At 49.5% G+C, this 22,074-nt stretch overlaps 1 protein-coding gene across 3 annotated transcripts in view; it reads left to right on the forward strand.

Annotated features, from left to right (window-relative positions):
* CSTPP1 (centriolar satellite-associated tubulin polyglutamylase complex regulator 1) overlaps positions 1-22,074 on the forward strand; it is a 163,409-nt gene that overhangs the window by 134,154 nt on the left and 7,181 nt on the right. For all 3 annotated transcript variants that reach the window (XM_037166174.2, XM_037166173.2, XM_037166175.2), the window contains exons 4-5: positions 3,171-3,255; positions 21,546-21,631. In XM_037166174.2, coding sequence (XP_037022069.1) covers positions 3,171-3,255; positions 21,546-21,631 — 171 coding nt within the window. The remainder of the gene's footprint in view (positions 1-3,170; positions 3,256-21,545; positions 21,632-22,074) is intronic.

The raw sequence follows: 22,074 nt of genomic DNA on the forward strand, positions 1-22,074 counted from the left end.
TTAGTTGGGTAAACCTTGGAGCCAGATGCCTGAGTCTGAATTCCAGTTCTGCCTCTTAAACATGCACCATCTGAGCCTGTGAATGAATGTGCAATGGGGATAACAATGGTGAAGAGATGCGTTGACACTGGTAAAACCCTTGGAAGAACAGGGCCTGGTTCACAGCATGTGCTCAAAGATTGTCAGCTGTTAGTACTGCCATTATTAAACTCACCTTTCTTCCCTCCCAGTCTGTCCCCCAGGCTCTGGCCCCTTCTCACCAGATTATTTCGTCTCTCTAAGCCCCCATGTCCTTCTCTGTGAGATGGGACTGAGGATCATGGAGTCTACTTCATAAGGTTGTTGTGAAGGTTCAGTGAGCTAACTCAAGGCCTGAGCAAAGACTTCAGAGACTCTTTAGCCTCAAAACTGTGTCCTGAAGCTCAGAGGGCTTCCTGGAAGGGCCTTTAAGATCTTGGAGAGTTCTAAACACCGAGGGGCCCAACGTAGACAGGAGCATTTAGGATTAACTAATGCCCGGGTGTGACTGCTGGCGTGCTCATTTCTGTCACACTGTGCCTGGAACTCAGGAGGCACATGATAATATCATACGAATGAACACTGCAGAGAGAATGCAAAACCAGGTTTGGCTCGGGCAGCAGGACAGAGAACGATCAAGGCAAAACGCTCCCATGTGTTTAAGCATTTAAACTCGGCAAGGACCGCCTGCCTCCGCTCCTCTACTGTCTTTGCTCCCAGGATTTAAAAACAACAAAATAACTCTCGTTTGGGGTTACTGTCTTCTAGACATTCTGCTAAGCACTCTGTAGACGTCATCTCTTTTCACCTTGATTTCAACCATGAAAGGTAGGCATCATCGTTTTTACTTTATACACGAGAAACTGAGATTTAGAGAGTTTTGCATACCTGGTAAATTGCAAAGCCAAGATTTGAACCCTAGCCCATGGGACAGCAAGGAGATAGCTCTCATTTGCTCGTCATTGTTCTGACTGACTTTGGGGCAAAGACCAGTCACCATTTCCCCTCACCATTCTCCCACAGACCCACTGTGCAACCAGGGAGTGTTTCCAAGTGACAGATGCCTCTTCATGGAGATTGCCTAGCCTTAGTATTACTAACCACTACTTTAATAGACGCACAATTAGGGTGGTACAAGTTGTTTGTCTGCCGGGCTAGCTTTCATCTCTTTATCTGATTATCTTCCTTGCTTTGCCTTTGGGAGAGTCAAGTTCCAGATGTGGTGGGCAGGAGGTACCCTGTTTTTCTGAAGTATTTACTATTTCCCAGAGACTGTGACTACCTCAGAGAAGTAGAGTTATTTTTATAAATCATTCTTCTGTCTTTGGGAAGCAAGTGTTGAAGTACATGAGTTAGAATACAGTCAAGAACCAAAGGGTCTGGAACCAGGAGACTGATTCCCTGCATTTTCCTTCTTGATTACATTTGGGCATTACATAACTAATTAACTCTCTCCCCCTCTCTCCTCTTCTCCCCTCCCCTCCCCCTCTCCCCCTCCCCCCTCTTCCCCCTCCCCCTGTTTATCTTCCCAAGGGTATTTCATAGTTAATTCCAGGGAAAACAGTTCCTCTGAGACACTTTGACCCCCACCTCCAAGAACAGTATCAGGTGTATCCACCAAAGTTTAGTTTGGAAAAGCACTAATGATTCAAAGGTAGAACTTCCCTTTATTTCATTCCTGTAAGAAATCACTTCTCTCTACACGTATATAGGGAGTTCTGGAGTGAGATTACAGTGGGAACACGTTAGATTCAGTGCTTTTCTCCCTTCCCTTTGCCATTCCTGTCCCTCGCCCTAAATCTTTGAGAACGCGAGCGTCCATTACTCCTTCTGTTGAAGGATAACACCCCCCATCAGGGCATGTCCGGGTCAGGCTCTCGAGGGGAGGAAAGCACACACCCTGCTGTGGCCAAGACGAAGGCCACAAAAGCCATCCTGATCCTTTGACCTACATTGACGCTGATCCTGTTCCTTGGTGTCCCTGACTTTGGCAGTGTGGTTAGTTTAACTCTGTGCCCCCACCTTGAATTGAGCTTTGATGAAAAAGTAGTAGGAACCCGGGCCTGTCCCTGGGGATTTGGGGTTTTTGTCTTGGAAAAGCATCAACCGAACTAGCAGGGGCAGGAGATCTGAATTCCTGTGGCTTGGGCTAACTTAGGTCCAAAGAAACCAAGTGCCTATGATCATCTCCATTCCCCAAATGTGGCCGTGCCCTTTGGACTCCCTTCTCGCACTCACTCTCCCAGTGAGGATGGCTTCCAGGTGGCTTGCCCTCGCTTTACCGTTAGCTTGTCTTTCCATATCTGAAACGCCGTAGCCTGTGGAACACTATGTGAGAATTGCTGCTGCGTGGTTGGTCAAAATCTTTTGGTTTAGCACATGCAGTCCCAAAAACAACTTTTAAGCATGAGTGTACTTCCTCTCCTTGGGGTCCTACAACCCTTCCTCAGAGTTGCCCCTCTGGGTCTTCTGCTGGGCCACAGAGCCTCTCCTTGGCTCACCTCTCCCAAAGCACTGCCTTTGCATATCAGGGATTTTTTATTTGCCTTGACTGTGTGCCTCGGACCACCAACTTGGCTGACCGTATAATGTGACGACCAGATTTGTGTGCGGGCATCAAAAAGAAGCCAGTCTGCATAATACTGAATGATAGAGTAATAAGGGCTGTGGGTTGCTACCCTGCATTCTTCTCCTCCATACATTGCAAGGCTGAGTTTGCCCTAGTACCGCTTCCAGATAGTCTGTGGATGGTCTCTGGGCGTGTTGTGGTGAATGTTACTGTGCCAGAGAATTTTAGCAGATTTAACCAGCTTTGAAATGACTCCTTCCTGACGATTTTTATACACAGGGAAAAGTAACCTGTGAAGGCTGATGAAGGCACCCCTCGTTCCCTCTTCTCCCTGCCATTTTTCAAACCAGTGAAGCTCCTTTGGCTAAAATGTTGGGGCTGGGTGCCTCCCACCCAGGAAAAGCTTTGTATAAATATTGATCTGAAAACGCCTGCCCTGGAGGTTAGTGGCTACCACACCCTTAACTCTTACCTTTAAAAGAGCAGCTCTACTGAGACCAGGTCTGAAACCCATGGAACGACCCTAAAGACCAGTAAGTTCCTGTGCAGAGACCTAATGTGTTTCTCTCTATCTCCACTGCAGACTTGCTGACCATGAAAGAGTATCACTGTTTGCTGCAATTATTGTGCCCGGATTTCCCTCTGGAGCTGACTCAGAAAGCAGCCAGGTAGGTCCCCTGGGCTCCTGAAGCCAACTCAGCCCTCTGTGCAACAGGACTTTTTAGAGAAAGCTGAACCGTGTATAAACAAACCATTAGGGAAGAATAAAACCATTAGGAAAGGAACTGGCATTTGAAGAGAAGTCTGTTTGGGATTCGCCCAAAAACGTAATACTCACTTTCTGCGCATCCATACAGAAGCCAAATGATCCTTCGTGGTTTCTGTGGGGGGCCTTGGGGTCTGCAGAGTTGGGGGTGGTGAAGTAAAGATGCAAACGCAAACACGCACACGCACAACCCAGAGGATATTCTGAGAAAAGAAGAGGCAAGTGTTGGCAGCAGCTCGTGAGGAAGTGGGTTGAAGTTGGAGACCGGAGAGACATGCAGGCGATAAAGCCCCGTGAAGGAAGGATACCTTGTATTATTGATACTAAAAGAAGGTTTTCAAGATCATTCCAGAACCAGAAAGACTTGACAGGAATAGTTAGTACCTCCTAATTTCTATGTGTGGTTTCACTGTCATTCACATTTTTAATCAAAATAGTTGGACTATGCACTCAGTTAACTTTTAACACAAAACCTGAGCTAAGCTAACAAATGGAAATATAGCAAAAAAAAAAGACTTTTTTTTGAAAAGTGTTATAACAGAATTTTTAGGAAAATGCTCTGTCAGACACACCTCATTTTACTGCGCTTCACAGACACTGTGTTTTTACAAACGGACGGCTGGCGACAACAGTGGGTTGAGCGCGTCTGCTGACACCGTGTTCCCAACAGCGCGCGCTCCCTTTGTGTGTCTGTGGCACACTTCGGTGATTCTCACAGTATGTCAGACTTTTCCATTGTCGTTATACCTGTTATGGTGATCTGTGATCAGTGATCTTGGACGTTACTGCTGTAAATGTTGTGTGTGGTCTGGCTGCTCCACCAACCCGCCATTCCCCCGTCTCTCTCCCTCCACGTGGACCTCCCTGTTCCCTGGGACACAACTGTGTTGAAATTTGCCCAGTGAATAACCATACAGTAGCCTCTGAGTATTAAAGGAAAAGGAAGAGTTGTACATCTCTCACCTTAAATCAAAAACTAGAATAGACATGATTAAGCTTAGTGAGGAAGGCATGTTGAAAGCCAAGATAGGCCACAAACTAGGCCTCTTACAGCAAACAGCCAAGTTGTGGATGTGAAGGAAAAGTTCTTTAAAAAAGTGAAAAGTGCTACTATAATGAATACATGAATGATATAAAGCAAAACAGCCTTATTGCTGACGTGGAGAAAGTTTTCGTGGTCTGGATAGAAGATCAAACCAGTCACAAAATTTCCTTAAGCCAAAGAAAGCCTCACCCAGAGCAAGACTCGAACTCATTTTAATTTGACAAAAGCTGAGAGGTGAGGAAGCTTCAGAAAAGTTCGAAGAGGTTAGTTCGTGAGGTTTAAGGAAAGAAGCAAGTTCTCCAGAAGCTTTAGCTGAGCTTCCTGATGAAGGTGGCTACACTAAACAACAGGTTTTCAGTGCAGATGAAACAGCTTCCTCCTGGAAGAAGACACCGTCTAGGACTTTCACAGCCAGAGGGGAGAAGTCAGTGCCTGATTCAAAGCTCCGAAGGACAGGCTGACTCTCCTGTTAGGGGCTAATGCAGCTGGGGACATAAAGTTTAGCCAGTGCTCATTTGCCATTCTGAAAATCCTTGGGCCCTTAGAATTATGCTAACTATACTTCTCCTGCGCTCTGAGTAGAACGACAAAACCTGGATGACAGCTTACCTGTTTACAACACGGTTTACTGAATATTTTAAGCCCACTGTTGAGATTATTTTTGACAGATGCCTTTCAAAATACTACTGCTCATTGACAATGCACCTGGTCACCCAAGAGCTATGATGGAAAAGTACAAGATTAATGTTGTTTTCATGCCTACTAACATAACATTCATTCCCCAGGTCATGGGTCAAGAAGTACCGTATTTTTCAGACTATAAGATGCACTTTTTCCCCTCCTCTTTACCCCCAAATTTGGAAGGAATAATGGTTGTTAATGCTGCTGTTGAATTCTGTTTACATTTACAGTGGTGAAATATTATGTTATTTATGTTATTAAATACTTTACCACATTTTTGCTTCAAATTTTTTTTTCTATTTTCCTCCTCTAAAACCTAGGTGCATCTTATGGTCCAAAAAATATGGTAATTTTGACTTCCAAGCAGTGTTATTTAAGATTGTCATAGACAGTGATTCCTCTGGTGGGTCTGGGCAGAATGAATTGAAAACCTTCTGGAAAGGATTTATCATTCTAGGTGCCATTAAGAGCATTCTGGGTTCATGGGAAGAGGTCAAAGTATCAACATCAACAGGAGTTTGGAAGAAGTTGATTTTACCTTCATGGAAGACTTTGAAGGGTTCAAGACCTCAGTGTAGGAAGTAACGGCAGCTCTGGTGGAAACAGCAAGAGAACTAGAATTAGAAGCGGAGCCTGAAGATGTGACTGAATTGCTGCAGTCTCGTGATAAACTCTTCATTAACAAATGAAGAGCTGCTTCTTATGGACCAGTGAAGAAAATGGTTTCTTGAGATGGAATCTACTCAGGAGAAGAAGCTGTGGAGATTGTCGAAATGACAGAAAAAAGGATTTAGAATATAACCCAAACCTAGTTGATTAAGCAGCAGCAGAGTTTGAGAGAATTGACTCCAATATTGAAAGAAGCTCTACTGTGGGTAAAATCATTCGTGAAAGGAGGAGTCAAATGCCGTGGCAGACTCTACTGTTGTCTTATTTTAAGAACTTGGGACAGCCACCCCAGCCTTCAGCAACCACCGCCTTGGTCGGTCAGGGGCCGTCGCCATAAGGCGACACCCTCCACCAGTAAAAAGACTGTAACTCAAAGGAGGCTCAGGTGAGGGTTAGCACTTTTTACCAATAAAGTGCTTTACGTTAAGATATGTACATTGATTTTTTTAGACATAATACTATTGCACATTTAATAGACTACAGTATAATATAAACATAACTTTTATATGTACCAGGAAACTAAAAGATTCACGCAACATGCTTTACAGTATGTGCTTTATTGAGCGGGTCTGGAACTGAACCCGCAATATCTGTATTGCCTGTATTGCAACATACATGACGGATGCATGTCATCACACACTGCCCAAAACCAGAGAAGGCGTAAACACCCCGAGTGCATGGTAATGTAAACTGTGGGCTTTAGGTGACGACGTAGCGTATCAGTGTAGGTTCCTCAGCTGTAACAAATGCTCCCCTCTGGTGGGGCTGTTGATATGGGGAGGTCATGTATGTGTAGGAAAAAGGGTTATACCGGAAATCTTTGTAACTTCCCTTCAACTTCGCTGTGAACCTAAAACTGCTTTTAAAAAAGTAAAATCTTAAAAAAAAAAAGTAAAATCTTAATAAGAATTTCTTGAAATGCTCAGCTTTCTTAAATCATAATAAGTGCATTTACCTTTATTCTTTCATTTAAATTCATTGACCTTATCTCACTTAATCCTTATAAAAAGTTGCTTCCCGTTTTACAGAAAAATAAACTGATATATCTCAATCTTTAAAAAACACTTAGGAGGAAACCCGAAGGTTAAGAATGTTGCCGGAACTCACTGATAGCCCAGCTGGTTGGAGCCTTGTCCTGTACACCAAGGCTGTGGGTTCAATCCCTGACTGGGGCACGTACGGGAGGCATCCAATCAATGTTCCTGTCTCACATCAATGCTTCTCTCTCTCTCTCTCTCTCTCTACCCCCCCACCCTTCCTCTCTCTTTTAAAAATCAATAAAGCGTATCATCAGGTGAGGATATAAATAAGTAACCAATCCCAGGTTCACCTGAATCCAGAAACTTTGCTGTCAACCTCCTCACTCTTCCTGACATCATTTCTGCTTGGTGGTTTGACCCACTGACACCAAAGCTTCACGGGCCACACAACACCAAGAATCCTTTTGCTGCTGACGTGAGCCACCACCCCTGGCTGACCAGGAAGATGGGAAATCCACTGCTGCCCTTGACGGACAGCGGCCTCGCACGGACAGCCTGTTGGGGGCAGTTCATGGCTCATGCTCATTTTGAGGGTCATGTGCAAAAAGCCTATTTAGTGCCCGGAATTTTATAGGGTTTTGTTTCCCTCGTTGTTCAGTGGATGCTTACCTTTCGCTGTGGCAACTGATTGCTGATAAACACTGCAGTTCCTGTTTTATAATTCTAATTTACTCTGCTCTCCAAAGGTGATTTAGATTCAGCACTCCCCACTCGGACCCCTTAACTGAAAAAGGTGTGGGAGATTATCTCTTATAATTTAAAAAGCAGCCAAGTGGCGTTAGCTTCAAATTTCCAATGAATAGTTCCTCCTTTGGAATCAGATTATTTTAAGGAAGATTCAGACCAAAAATTTTTTTTTGGGGGGGCCAGTAGGGAGGGAACTCAGCATTCTTAAGGACTGGACTTAATAATGAACATTAGCTACAGTTTCTATATAGCTGAATAATAAAAGATCAGCTATGGCTGTGAGTAGAAAATCCCTAAAGAATTCTTAAAGAGAAGGAACCATACATGTGCTTGTGTGTGCTCAGTGAGGGCAGACAGCGTCCTACCAGTCTCGTTTGCTGCTGGGTCACTGTCGCTTATTGTAGCACTGAGACCCACCCAGAGTCTCCCGAGGGAGTGAACCTGTGAGTGAGCATTCCTTGTCTGAAAGCGCAGTTCTGGTGGTCCATGGTTCTCAGGCACTAAGGACAGAGGTCAGAAACTGCATCCTACATTCATTTTTCATTCATTTATATAGTCATCAAGTATTTCTTTTTTCACAGTGTTTTGGGATACCATATGATTCACCCACGTAAAGTATTAAATTCAATGACTTTTAGTACATTCACAAAACATATTTTCATCCACTGCCACAGTCAGTTTCAGAATATTTTAATTAGGCCAAAAGAAACCCTGCCCCCTTTAGCCATGACTCTCCAGTCCCCTCTCACCCCCAGCCTCAGACAGCCACTGAACTACTTTCTGTCTCCATAAGTTTGCCATTTATTTTAAACTCTAGACATTTAAAATAAATAGAACCATATAATATACAGTCCTTCGTGACTGGTTTCTTTCACTTGGCCTGTTTTCGGGGCTCACCGCGTTGTAGCGTGTGTCGGTACTTCATGGAACACTTCTCCTGTGCCAGGGGCCATTTTACACACTGGGGATACAGTGACAAGTAAGTCAGAGATCCTGCTGCTCAAGCAGCTTGGTGTTTGGTTTAGAAGAGGATCGCTTGGGTACGGGCTGCTGCCTGCCCCCACTTTGTGACGCGTCACCTAGGGTTCTGTCACTGCTCCTTTCCTGCCCCTGACGTGCAGAGGGAGAGCCTTCTGTACGATTTTCAGCCCCCAGCAGCCACAGCTGGTGTTTGCCCTGCTCATCTCCCAGATCCTTGCAGACAATCTGACATATGTCATACTGCCAGTTAGAGTAGAAGGGATGGAATCCTCTACCACAGATTCTTACAGTTAATGATACCAAGGGCTTCTGATGATATTTGTCCAACTGTGCTAGACGCTTACCCCTCCTCACCAAGAGGCCTGCCGTTTGACTGAAACTTCAGACCTTTCAGTGGGAGGAGGAGGAGGCACTGCAGCCAGCCGAGGCCAGCAGCCGAGTGAGGGAATTACGGGAGCGTAGCATAAACAGCAGAACACCTAGCACAGGTGTCCAACCTGTGTCCTACGGGCCACACGCGTCCCAGGATGGCTATGAATGCGGCCCAACACAAAGTTGTAAATTTGCTTAAAACCTTTTTCTTGCTCATCAGTTTTCGTTAGTGTTTGTGTATTTAATGTGCAGCCCAAGACAACTCCTCTTCTTCCAGTGTGGCCCAGAGACGCCAGAAGGTTGGACACCCCTGGCTGGGTTACCCTCAGGATACTGGCTGCACAATTGGAGGTGAATGCGGAACTAGGAGAAGTTTGCTTTCTCCTTTGTGTGAGCATCTGGCTTGTGTGTCTGCCCCACCTCCCAGGCCGTGCTTTCTCAAATACCACCCACACTGGTGCGTGTGTAGAGAACCGTGCCTATCCCAGAAAGTGCACTGATCATATGAACTATTCACAATTTGTTCGGGATCCCGGCTTCGCCCCCACACAAGCCCAGCCTTCTGACTGGCACGGCAAATGGGGGTGGCTAGGCCTTGAAGGCATTACTGTTTCCAGAAGAGGCCCTGCCCATCCTGTCTCACTGCTGGGCTCGCCTTACTCAGGCCGCAGGAGGAGGTTCCCGTCTGCGATGACGTGTGTGTGAAAGAGTGTAACCCCGGCAGCTGTACCCCAGAGCCTGTCCAGGGGCATGGCATCCCCACATGCAGCTGACTTATTCGATGCATGCGCCGTGGCCAGGCCCTGGGGCGGCAGGTGTGAGCTGGAAACACAGGAAAGAACAAACGGGCTCCATGGCAGCGCCCAGCCAGGGGTCCCCTCCACCTCGCATGGCCCTGCAGCAGTGGGAGTCACTAAGTAATTTTATTCCCAAATGGCCACCACAGCACCCCTGTCTCCGCCCCTCAGGGCCTGGGGGCTTTCCCAGTGGTCCAGACCATGCAGTGAGAGCCACACTTCTTGGTCGTCGTCGGTGGTGTCTTTTATTGAGATGTAATTGACATGTAACATTATACTTGTTTCAGGTATATAATATCATTTGGTATTTGTATATATTACAAAAAATGATCACCACAGTAAGTCTAGTTAAGATCTGTCACCACACAGTTAGAAAATTTTTTTTCTTGTGATGAGAATTTTTAAGATCTGTTCTCCCAACAACTTTCAAATATGCAACACAATATTCTTACCTATAGACAACATTCTGTACATTACATCCCCTTGACTTATTTATTTTAAAGCTGGAAGTTTGGACCTTTTGACCTCCTTCACCCATTTCACCCACCCCCTAACTCCCACCTCTGGCAGCCCACCAGTCTGTTTTTTGTGAAAGCTTGCTTTGTGGGCTGGGTACACCCTCCTCTTATAGTTGAGCCTCGATTTCTGTTGGCAGGTCAATGGGAGGGATTTCCCCAGGCCAGTCAGCTGCAAGGACTGGCTGTGACCATTCACCACCAACCTCCACCCACCATGGAGGGAGAATCAGCTGTGCAGGGGCAGGGTGGTGGTGCTCCGACGTGGTCTGTATCTGTCCACCGTGTGTGCAGGCCAAGATCAGCCCCCTCCTGTGTTTTGCCCCAGGGCCACCCTGCCTGAGCTGTAAAGCATTCTGGGATCGTTGTTACTTGTGCTGGGCTTGGAGATTCCCAGGCAAAGGCAAGCTGTGAATCTAGGCCGTTTGCTGCTAGTACTGGGCCTGGGGCCACTTAGCAAGAGGTAGAGAGGGCTGAGGGCTCACTGAGGCCAGCTGTTGCTTTGAAAGGATTTAGGAAGTTGTGAGGCTTGAGCTAAGACCAGCCATTCACCATGGAAAAGACAGAGTTAACAGTTTGGGTGGACCTGTCATTTTGCTGGGATGGAGTTTCAGGGGATCTCCAGGGCAGGGCAAACAGTCTTAGCCAGGTTGATGGAGTCTCAGATGTGGCATTTGCCTGCTAGCTCTGTGCTCTGTAGAGGGGAAGCTCAGAAACGGGACACTGGCCTTGGCTCACATTTCTGTCTGGGAGAAGGCTGTCCCCCGGCCCTCGCCTTGATGCCAGACACTTCAGTTTCTCCCTGTATCCCACTGGTGCCTTTCAAACGGCTACCCTGGTGCTGGAGCTCAGAGGGAGTGAGTCTGAGTGAGTCGGTATGTGGATTCTTTAAGGGGAACTGCTTGCAGCTCCAGAGTTTCTTCCACTGAGTCAGTCCCCACTGGTTTTTGTAGCCAGAAGCTGTGGGGATTTATCTTCCTGGCACTGGAACCCTGGGCTGGGGTCCCTGGTGTGGGGCCGGGGCTCCTTGCTCCCATGATATCCCTCCTGAATTTTTATCTGCCACACATGGGTGCGGGACCAGCCAGTTTTGTGTCTCCACCCCTCCCAGCAGCCCGGATGGATGTGGTTTCTTTAATTTCGTAGTTGTCAGATGTCCATTCAGCTTGATTTCTGATGGTTCTGAGTGCTGGTTGTTCTACATTTTAGTTGTAGTTTTGAGTTGTTTTACCTCTGCCGCCATCTTGACCGGAAGTCTGACTGATTTATTTTATTTCATAATGCTCTCGAGGCTCATCCCATTTGTTGCAAGTGGCAAGATTTGATTCTTTTTTATGGATGAGTAATGTTCCATTGTTTGTGTTATGTGTGTGTGTGTGTGTGTGTGTGATACATGACACACACAGATATAACCACATTTTCTTTATCCATTCATCCATTAATGGACACTTACATCATTCCCATTATCAGGCTATTATAAATAATGCAGCAGCGAACATGAGGATGTGTGTATCTTTTCAAGTTAGGGTTTCCATTTTCCTCAGATAATTTCCAGAATTGGAATTGCTAGATCGTATGATGGTTCCAACTTTAATTTTAGGGGAACAGCCATACTGTTTCCTTTAGTGGCTGCAAGAGCTAAACTTCTTGAGTTCGATTCCTGGTTCAAAATTTACCAGCCCGGCCCTTGGGAAAGGTCTTTCATTTCTCTGAGCCTCAGTTTCCTCATTTGTAAAGTGGGAGTAATAGTAAGAGTTGTAATGGTTGAAGAAGCATGTAATGTGCTTAAAATAAGGCCTGGCACCGCGTGAACTTTCAGCCTTGACCCATGAGAGCACAGGCACCGTCGGGTTAGAAAGACCTGCGTGTACATGCCACCTGTGCCCTACTAACTGGATGACCTTGGGGGTCTGTTCTAACTTCTCTGTGCCCTGTTGTCACAGCCGTCAAATGGGGATAATGTATCTAAAGGATAGGGCAGTTGTCAGGTTTCAACAAAATATATATATAAATTGCTCAGCATGTTGTAGGCATGCTACAAATAAGTTCCTTGCTGTTAAAATACTATTGGCATTATTGTTATAACAAGATTTTTTAATATAAATGAGAAGCTCCTAGATTCCCTGAGGCAGTACTTTCCGACCTTTTTCACAACACAACACTCAGAAAATAATGTCTGACGAAGAGCAGGGTAAAACAGGGCCACCTGCTGCTCTGGCCTCCTCCGGGCTGGGCCGAGGGGACTGTCATCCTGTAACTCACTCAAGGCCCCAGTGACATGAGGACAGAAAGCGGCGTTCTGGGGGTGAAGATTTAAAGCTGCGCAGCAGAATCACCTGCAGGGCTTATTGAACCACGGATGTAACTCCTGTCCCCCTCACCGAAGGCCTGATCTCCTTCGTTGTGGTTGTATGCAGAATACACACAGGGCTTCAAAAGCACACAGACCGCTAAAGAATCTAGTTTTAGACACAGCAGTCCACCCCCATTGAAGAGAGTCACTCAGTGGTTCCTAATGGTGAAGGACTCGGCTCCTGGAAACAGCCCTGGGTTCAGATCCCAGTTCCCTCACTGACCGGCTTGTGGCACTGAGCAACTTCTCCAAGCCTCAATTTCTCCATCTGTAAGATGGGACTAAAAACAGCTCCTGCCTCTTAGATTTAATGATATAATGCAGGTAAAATACCTCTCATATAATCCTAAAAATTTATTACCTATTTTTGTTTTTAAAAGTTTTTAATTGATTTTTTCTAGAGAAAGAGAGGAACATCAGTTTGTTCTCCCACTTATCTCTGCACTCGTTGGTTGATGTCTTGACCAGGGATCGAACCCACAACCTTGGTGTACTGGGCTGATGCTCTAAGCAACTGAGCTGCCCAGCCAGGGCCATATAGTACCTATTTTTAAAAATCGTAATTAGTGAATGGGAAGTGTGTTTAATTCCTATAATTTATTTTTCGAATGTTCACTGACTGTCGGCTGTCTGCCGGACCTCACGCCATGCACCGAGGGTGCGCCTGTGCGTTGTCTCGGCACCTTTGCTTATGCCCGCCCCCTGCGGTGTCTCTCTGCACGGGAACATCTTTCCTCCCTAGACCCGACTCGCCACCCAGCAGTATCACTGTTGCCCCAAAGGTCTTTCTCCAAAACACTGTCCCTTCCTTCCTCATCCTTTCATTCCCCAAATGCCTGTTACGCACCGGTCATGGCGTTTGTGGAGGGGCTGTGACAGTGAGCAAAACAGGTGTCGTTCCAGCCCTCAGGGAACATACAGACTGACAGACGGCAGATACTGCGTCAATGAGATGCCAAGTGCAGCAGGGACGTACAGACAGAAGACCCAGCCTGACCTGAGGACTCACGACAGGCTTTTCCGTGAGGAAGAGATGTTGAATTTGGGACCTGAAGGATTAGGAATAGATGAACATGCCCTCTCAGCTGTCAAGACGTGATGATAAGGCCATCCAGATGAACACAGTGCGTTACCAGACTGAGGACAGAACAGACCCATGCATGTGCAAAAACTTGACGTGTAAAAAGGTGGTGTTGCAGAGCAGTGGGAAAAGGAAGGACTCAACAAGTGGTGGTGGAGCAGTGGTTTTTCCACACGGTATAAGGCGGATCTCTACCATGATCAGAAGTCAGTTTCACAGAGATCACAGGCCAAAGTGTGAAATGCAACACTCTTCAAAAGAGAATAGAGGAAAATATTCTATGGCCACCAGGTAGTTAAAGAATTCTTAAACAAGATACAAAAAGCCCAAGTGCAATGGATGAGACTGATAAACTTGACCACAAACGAAGTTGCACCTGCTTACTCAGTCGTTGTTCACTGAGGGTGCCTGTTATGTGCCAGCAGTGGGCAAAACAAAGTCCTTACCCTCGTGGAGCTGGCGGTCAACAGGGAGGAGAAATGGCCACTTGGATGCAAGACTTCACTGAGGGCACAGTGAACCCTGGCCACGGCAGCGGAAGTGCTGAGCCCCAAATCGCTCAACTAGCAAGGAATTAAGAATTTAAAATTTCTATTCAACAAAAAAAATCATGAAGTCGCAGGATAAGCCAGAGTCTAGAAGAGGATATTTGTTATGTATATAACAACAGATAGTCTGCAGAACTTTTAATCTTAAGAATATTTTATATCAGGGCACATGCCTGGGTTGCAGGCCAGTTCCCAGCAGGGGACGCATGAGAGGCAACCATACATTGGTGTTTCTCTCCCAGTCTCCTTCCCTTCCCCTCTAAGATAAATAAATAATAATTTTAAAAATTTAAAAGGAATATTTTATAAATAACACCTAGAAATCAATAGGAAAAGAGAAATGACCTCAATAAAAAAAATAGTCCAAAGGTATAAACAGGCAATACATGGAAGAGAACACCCTAACAGCCAGTAGACACGTGGGCACGTTTTCATGCCCAAACTCACTAGTAATCAGAGAAACGCCAATTGAAATTGAGATGCCACTTCACACCCATCAGATTAGCAAAAATGGGAAAGTCTGGCAGTCCACGCGCTGCCGAGGATGCAGAGCCGCTGGAACGCGCACGGGCTGCCGCTGGGGATGTGAATTGCTGCAATCATTTTGAAGCAATGGGGGCAGGTCTTCAAAGGCTCCAGGAGTGTGCCTGCTTGTAAGGACACATACAGCACTGTTCGCAATAGCTGCCATCGGAACAGCTGCGTGTCCCCCCGCGTTAGAAAGGACAAAGTGTGGCCCCTTCAGAGAGTGGGATTCTACACAGCAGCTAAAGTGAACGCAGGGACATACTCGTATACGCACGTTGAGAAATTGCAAGATACCTAGTTACTGAACGATACAGAATTTGAACTCAAGCAAAAAAAAAAAGCCTAATGTTTTAAAAATATAGGCATTTGTGCAAGTTAATACAGCTCAAAGACATGGAGAGGGATGCTTAGCTACCGTGTTTCAGTAAACGCATGCAGAACCCCCAGGTGTCAGAGGTGACCCCTGAGGAGGAAGGTGGAGGAGCGCGAGGAGGGAGGAGTTCACGTGGGGCTTGAGTGGTTTGTGGGATGGTTTACGAAGCTTCTAAAACTGGAGGCAAGGGTGGAAGGTGTTACGGTTTGATGGAGTTGGCCAATTGGTACACAGGTGTTTGCCATGGTATTCTCTGTGATTTTCTGAGGTTTGAAATCCTCACTGAAAGCAGAAAGGATGCATCCGGTTCGGCAGGGAGTGGCGGGAGGGGAGGCAGTGGGGGAAGCCAGGAGCCTGGGGGGAAGCCAGGCTTTTCAGTAGCGATGACCGAGAGGAAAGCAAGAAACCAGTGGGCCCGGAGTTTGAGGAGTTCGCAGCCATGCCTTGGATGGGTACAGGGACATCATGGGTTCAGTTCCAGACAACTGCAGTAAAGTGAGCATTGCAATAAATCAAGTCGTAATCCTTTTACCAGTGGAGGACCTTGCCTACAATTTATACAAAATGCAGCATCTGTAATGAAGCGAGCGGAGCCTGGATTTACCCTAACAGTGCAGAACCGTCCTCCCCTGGCTGTAAGGCTGCTTGAAGGGACCAGGAGTGGGTTTAAGTGGTGAGCGGGGTCCTCCAGGCTGTCTGCTAGAGGGAACATCACTGGGACCTATGCTTCCATCGGTCCTGAGGGCAGTGGCTCTGCACTGATAACAAAGCCCGAGAGAGGCAGGAAGGTGACACGGCCGCCAGAGCACACAGAGCCCACTGTTTTGCGCCTGGTGCAGCTGCAAGCGATCTGGGAGCCATTAGAGTCCGGGGACTGGCGCCGGAACTGCATCTCTGCACACACAGCTCGTGACCCGCCTCCTGTTTCTGAGCCGCCTGAACCGTGCTCTCAGTGAAGATACTCACTGAGCGCTCGCAGGACTGATGTGGGAGGGAAATGGGGTGGCCGCCACGGGCACAGACAGGGCAGCCCCTGATGGAGAGTAGCCGCCGCCCTCCTCGTCTCACTGGCTGCACTCTGGGTCTGGCTTCTGGGGCCCCACTGGCAGGTGGTGCCTGGGGTCCTCCGGAGGTGCAGGCTGGACCAGGGCAGAGCAGGGTCCTGGACATCTCGTGCTGCTTCGAGGGCCTGGACTTGTGGCAGCTTGTGCTACATGTGGGCGCCTCCCCCCAGGCACTGCAGAGGTGCACTGTGAGCCCAGACAGGCTTGGGACATCCTTCAGCTGCACTTATGAGGAACACCGGTCGTGTGACCCCCCAACCGGCAGAGCAGGCGCGGAAGGTGGCTCTTCTTTCTGGCCCGGACTGGGGCTGGCTACCCCCAGCAGTGGACTTGAAACAAGATAGCTTCCACCCCAGAGCCTCTGCCCGGTTGGGTGCTGGCAGCACTTACTTCCTCTGAACTCTATTTTTCTTTGCTATTTTGAGCTCTTCCAGCACTTTAAACAAGCTACCTTACACTTATTTTGAGTGCTCATTATGCACTAGGTACAGTACATCATCATACTGACTCTGCACAAGCATCCTGGGAAACAGAAATGATGATTGTCTCTCCTCTTTACAAATGAGGAAACTGCAGCTCAGAGAGAAAAGGTAACTTGGCCAGTGAGTCCTGGAGCTGGGATCTGATCCCAGGGCTGCAGACCCAGAACTCCAGGAAATGGGCACAGCTCGAGCCACTAGACCAGGAACCCTGACCCTTACGGGCGAATAGGAAATTGGCCAGTCAGTGGGTTCAGTCTGGAAACTATTGCTTCCTGGGCACCCAGTACCCCCAGCAGCCATCCCAGCCGCTGCGGGTCAGCAAGGGAGGGCAAGGGTGGCCAGCCCCCTCAGGATTAGCTCGCACCCTGCCAAGTGCTCTTTCTCCATTGCAGTCGCCGGTGCTGGACTCCACCCTTCACGTGGTTCTGTCCAGAGCCAGCCTGGACTAAAGTGCCTTCACTTCTCCCCCGGCGTCCCTCTCTCTGGCCTGGAGGCAGGGCCTGCAAGGATCCCTCCACAACCCAACAGATTTGTACAGACTCCTGTTGGCAGTAGCTCCACGCTGGCTCCACTTCAAAGAAGGGGCGGCCCGGCTCCTCCAGGTGTCAGAAGCAGCTGGCACGTTAGCTGAAGGCCTCTGGCAGGAAGGGGTGTTGAGCCAACTGCCATCAACTGGAAAACGGCACATGTGGATAACCTCTCCAAGAGAGTCCTTCTTGAGCCTCGGGGGGTGGGGACAAGTTTGAGTTCATGGTGAAGGAGCTAGCTGTCTGTGGGAAAGGGACCTGTCCCTGTCACCAAAGGCAAAGGCAGGCCCAGAAAGCCCCCTTCCTACCTTCCCTACAGTGAGTGCATTGGTTTGGAGATGGACAGTGCAGTGCATAATGCTTCTAAAGCCACTCTCTCTAAGCCTTCCAGACGCCGCCGCCACAGTGCTCCAGACAGCAGACTTCTGCTCCAGCAGGAGCGGGGAGAGGCCCTTAGTTCTGTCCACACTCAGGACGACACTGGCAGGGTCGGGAGAGCTCCGTCATACTTGTGGGAAGTGCTCACCTTCTCAGGCTTCTGCTTGGGTATCTCCAGCAACAGACGCGCACTCCTTCACAAAGCAGCCACGGTCCCAGAGCTGAGAAGCTTGAAAAAGTCTTCTGGAGCCCGACCCTACAACACTGTGGCACCCCGCAGGGGCAGCCCTTCGAAAGTCAGGTCTCAGCTTCCACCTCCATAGACTAAATGCAGTCATCGATGTCCTGGGCGGCGGCCTCTGTGCCATTCTGCACCTCTGTGCCATGGCTCCAGTTTATTCCTCTTAAGGGGACTGCCCACAGCTGCATGTAGTGTCCAGACATCCCCTGGGCCAGGGAAAAGAAAGGGCACTGTGGCCACGCTTACCCCTCTGTTCATACTTTCCTGTGCTCGACAAACGTGCTGAGTGACGGCCCGGTGCCCTGCGCTACACTGGGCCCTGGAGTCAGGCAGCAGAGAGGCAGCGTTGTCACCTGGTCCATCTCGCCGTCCTGGGGCACAGTCACACACACACCGTGTGAGGAGGTAGCAGGAGGTAGCTGGTAACGGTGCCAGCCCACAGCTGGGAGGCTGACCCTGGCCTGGCATGGGGAAGGGCCCCCAGAGAGGTGCTATGTGGGGCTGCAACCTTGCAGGGGGAGTGGGCGTCGGCGGGCGAGGAGATGGGCCTGAGGGCGGCACATTAGAGGCGGAGGGACCGGAGGGACCAGCTTGTCTGCAGGGCCTGAGGAAGGAGGGAAGAGTGGAAGGGTGGGTGTGGCTGCAGTACATTGAGGGTCACTGCATGGCCTCCAGGAGCCAGAGAGGGGAGGGAGAGGACAGAACACAAGGTGGGAATGGGGATTCTGCTCTAAGGGTGATGGGAGCCTGTGCACTGTAAAATGGTCACATTTGCATCTTTAAAAAGATCTTTCTGACCCCAGTATGGTTACTCAATTAGAAAGCCGGCCAGAGTGGCTGCAGGAAACAGGAAGAGGTCATCAGTTGTCCAGGAAAAAGAGGCGGAGGCGGAGCCCTGGCGGGGCAGCTCCGTGGGTTACAGCATCATCCCCATGAGGCGCCAAGGTTGCAGGTTCCATCCCCAGTCAGGGCACATACAAGGATCAACCAGCAAAGGCATAAATAAGTGGGCTCACAGGCCGACGTTTCTGTCTCTCTCAAATCAATAAATAAAAAGAAACTTTTTTAAAGCAGTGGAGGTGGGTGTCAGTGGCTGTGGAGGAAAGTAGACACAAGAGGAATGTTGGGTAGGACTGATGGGACTTGGTGACTGGCTGCTGTGGGTGGACAGGCGAGGGGGTTCCCAGGACGCCAGGAGGACTCCTGGTTTCTGGCTGATTGGGGCAGTGGGGGTATCTCTGGTAAAAGCTAAGGTCCAAGTGGCTTTTCCGGCAGCGCCCCACTGCTTGCAATCAAGAAAACCCCTCATCCTTTTCACACATGCTGCTAGGCCCAGCCACGCCACCCTCAGAACGAAAGCCCCTGCCACCTCACCTTCCCCCAGCTAGCCTGCTGGTCCCCCCTGGCCGCTGTTTCAGCCCACCAAGGAGCAGGGGTCAGGACCAGGGCGCACACAGCCACCCTGCTCTGCGGAGACCACCACCTTTACGCTGGTGGGCCCCCGGCCCTCTGCCGGCTGTGTTCCTGTTCACCCCCGGGTGCTCATCTTAAAAGAGGGTCCTAATGTTCGGCCCTGACAGGAGCCTGCAGGCCCGTTCTGAGGCTGGGGGGCAGGCAGGCCCTGTGTGTGGCTTCTGCTTCTCTCGGTGGCAGAGAGGGGGCGCTGCTTACCGGAGCTGCCCCCAAAGCCCTGGCGGCTGCAGTCCTGTCTCAGGGTTGTTTCTGGGGTCCGAATGTGCGGGCACTCCCACAACTCTGTGAATGCACTAAACACAGTACGTGCTTTGAAAGGGCAGGTTTATGGTATTTGAATTGTGTTGCAAAATAAAGAAATGAACAAGTAGATAAATTAGGAAATACTAAATGGAGATAAATGCTGTAAACGGGAGCACTGGGTCCAGCTTGCTGATAAACAAGAGAAGCCAAGGAGCATCTTCAAAGGCTTCGGCTCCCCTTCGCGGTTTCCTGCTTGGGGACGTTCTCAGCTTGGTGCTCTTCCTCAGTAATTAACTTCAGGCCGTTCGGGTTCCTAGCCGGCCTCGGAGCGGGGCAGGAAGGAACCGTCTCTGCTGAGCCGGGAATGGAGATGCTTCGGGGTGTCGGTGGCTCCGCCTCCCTCCGCAGTCTGGGAGAACTCACTTTCTGCCGGCTCTCTGCCTCTCGCGCCTCTCCGGGCCCATGCAGACAGAATCTGGGTTTTGAGCCCTCTCTGTTCCTTCCTGCTTGCCTTTATGAGATACAGGAGTGACTACTTGCCCCCGGCTCGGTTGGTCTCAGGAAGCACTAATGGAGGGACCAGGGCGCCCTCCCGTGGGCCTCAGCAGCATTGCGTCTTCCCGCCCTTTGACCTTGAATTTTTCCAGCTAGGATTTTAATGTTCAACATCGGGTAGTTGGGGCAGTTTTTTTTCTTCCCCAAGAGATACATGAGAAACAGCTGGGCCTCCACATATAGGTGAGAATAAAGAATAGAGATTATCCACGGAAACTAGGAAATAACAGTGAGTGTTTATGCTGTATTTTAAAAGAGGCATTGTGACCTGCAGTGGGGCAGACTCTCCAGCTCTGTGACTGACCTGAGCGGTTAACATCGCTGAGACTTGGTCCACTCACCTGTGAAGTGGGACTGAGGGCGAGTCCTGCCTCGCTGCCATGGGGAGAACTGAGCACAGGTCAAACTCCCGTGCGGCGCCACTAGGAAGCAGGCACTCCGTCAGCGGTGCCCCTGTGCCCACTGTTGCCGCTGTCACCACCAAAGACCGGATGCAGGGACCGTCCTCACTCCTGGGGGGAACCCGAAACCAGGGCCACCTGCCTTGAGAAACTACGGGAGGCCACCCACGTTCCGGGCTCTGGAAAGCCCCTCCCCACAGACAAGCGGCGCCGGCTCTGCCCAGGGCTGCTGCGGCTGCCAGTGTGGGGACCCTGCGACCCTGGGATGTGGGGAGAGATTTAGAAAAATACACAAGAAAACAAGATAAAACCTTTTTTTTTAATGTGAAGCTAAAACCAGACGGACCCTGTCAGAAACAGATTGGGGTCCCCGCGGCCTTTCGGTAGATGAGTTTGGCGCCCTGCCTGGCACCTGGACGGGGCCCAGCAAATGCCCACGTCCTCCCTTCCTGTCCTCTCTCCGAGGAGGCGGGAGCAGAGTATGAGTATGGCTTTGGTCTGATCCCTTTGGTTTTTTTCCTGTGCGGTGTGTGTGCAGTGGGAGGAGCCAGAGGGAGGAACAACCAGGAGGCAGTCATCTTGTGAGAGTGGCCGCCACGATGTCACGAGGTCCCTTGCCCTCTCAAGTGCAGAGTCCCCGGGAGTTCGGTTCCCTCATCCCTTGTCTGCCGTCTGTGCCCCGGGATTGGAGGTGCCTGTGGCTCTTCTGGTCCTCAGTAGCTTGTTAAATCCCAGTGCCATTGCCAAGCCCCTTGGAAACCTCTTGGCTGTTCTTTTTGCCTTTTCTGATCAGCTGTATTTATTCCGAACTAGACGGTCCTCACTGCAGCATGAAAGGGTTCACTGCTGAAGTCTGTGAAAAGAGATCTTGGCCGCCTTACAATTGTATCCTCTCCTTGCTGCCCAGCCCCCTCTCCTCCCTCCTCACGCCCCATCCACAAGCTGGGAACACAGAGACTGAAGTGGGAGCCTGCCCTTGGGAGTGTGGTGAGCTCAGTTTGGTGGCAGAGCCCCACCGATGAAGCCGTGAGGTGACTGGGAGGAACTTGTCTTGGGGGGGCCTTGTCCCAATGTCTTGCTGCCCCAAGGGAGACCAGAGCCCCAGAATGGTTCTCGCTCTCGCTCTCTCTCAAACTCGTTTTTCTCTCTTCCCTGCAGGATTGTGCTTATGGATGACGCCGTGGACTGCCTGATGTCTTTTTCAGATTTCCTCTTGGCCTTCCAGATCCAGTTTTACTACTCAGGTGAGAGTCTCCAGGGCCCACATGGCTCCCATCGCAGGGCGTGTCCCTCTCCTGCCCCTTGCCCACTCCACCTTTGTGCCCGCACACGCGTCACTCTCCCCCCTTCCTTCCGTGGCGTGCTTCAGCTCAGGTCACCACAGGGTCCAGTTCTCGGTGTGCGGAGGACTCCGTGTACAGGGCCTACTGCCTCAGCGTCCTCCAGACTTGGAAAAGCGCGGTCAGCAGTGCGGCGAACGCTTTTGAGTGATGATGAGAACAACAGCAACACACACCATTGTAACACTGCCCAATAAGTTCAGTAGTTATCAAAACGTACTATGTGCCTGGCAGAGCACTGAGGCCATTAATCCTTATAGCAATCCTAAGAGATTGGTCCTTGAAGACAGTGGTCCCCAACCTTCCTGGCACCAGGGACCTGTTTTGTGGAAGACAAAACAGGTTTG

Source organism: Artibeus jamaicensis, unplaced genomic scaffold (genome assembly GCF_021234435.1).
Source record: "Artibeus jamaicensis isolate MK-2021 breed Jamaican fruit bat unplaced genomic scaffold, CSHL_Jam_final contig_797, whole genome shotgun sequence".
NCBI classification, from domain to species: Eukaryota; Metazoa; Chordata; class Mammalia; order Chiroptera; family Phyllostomidae; genus Artibeus; species Artibeus jamaicensis.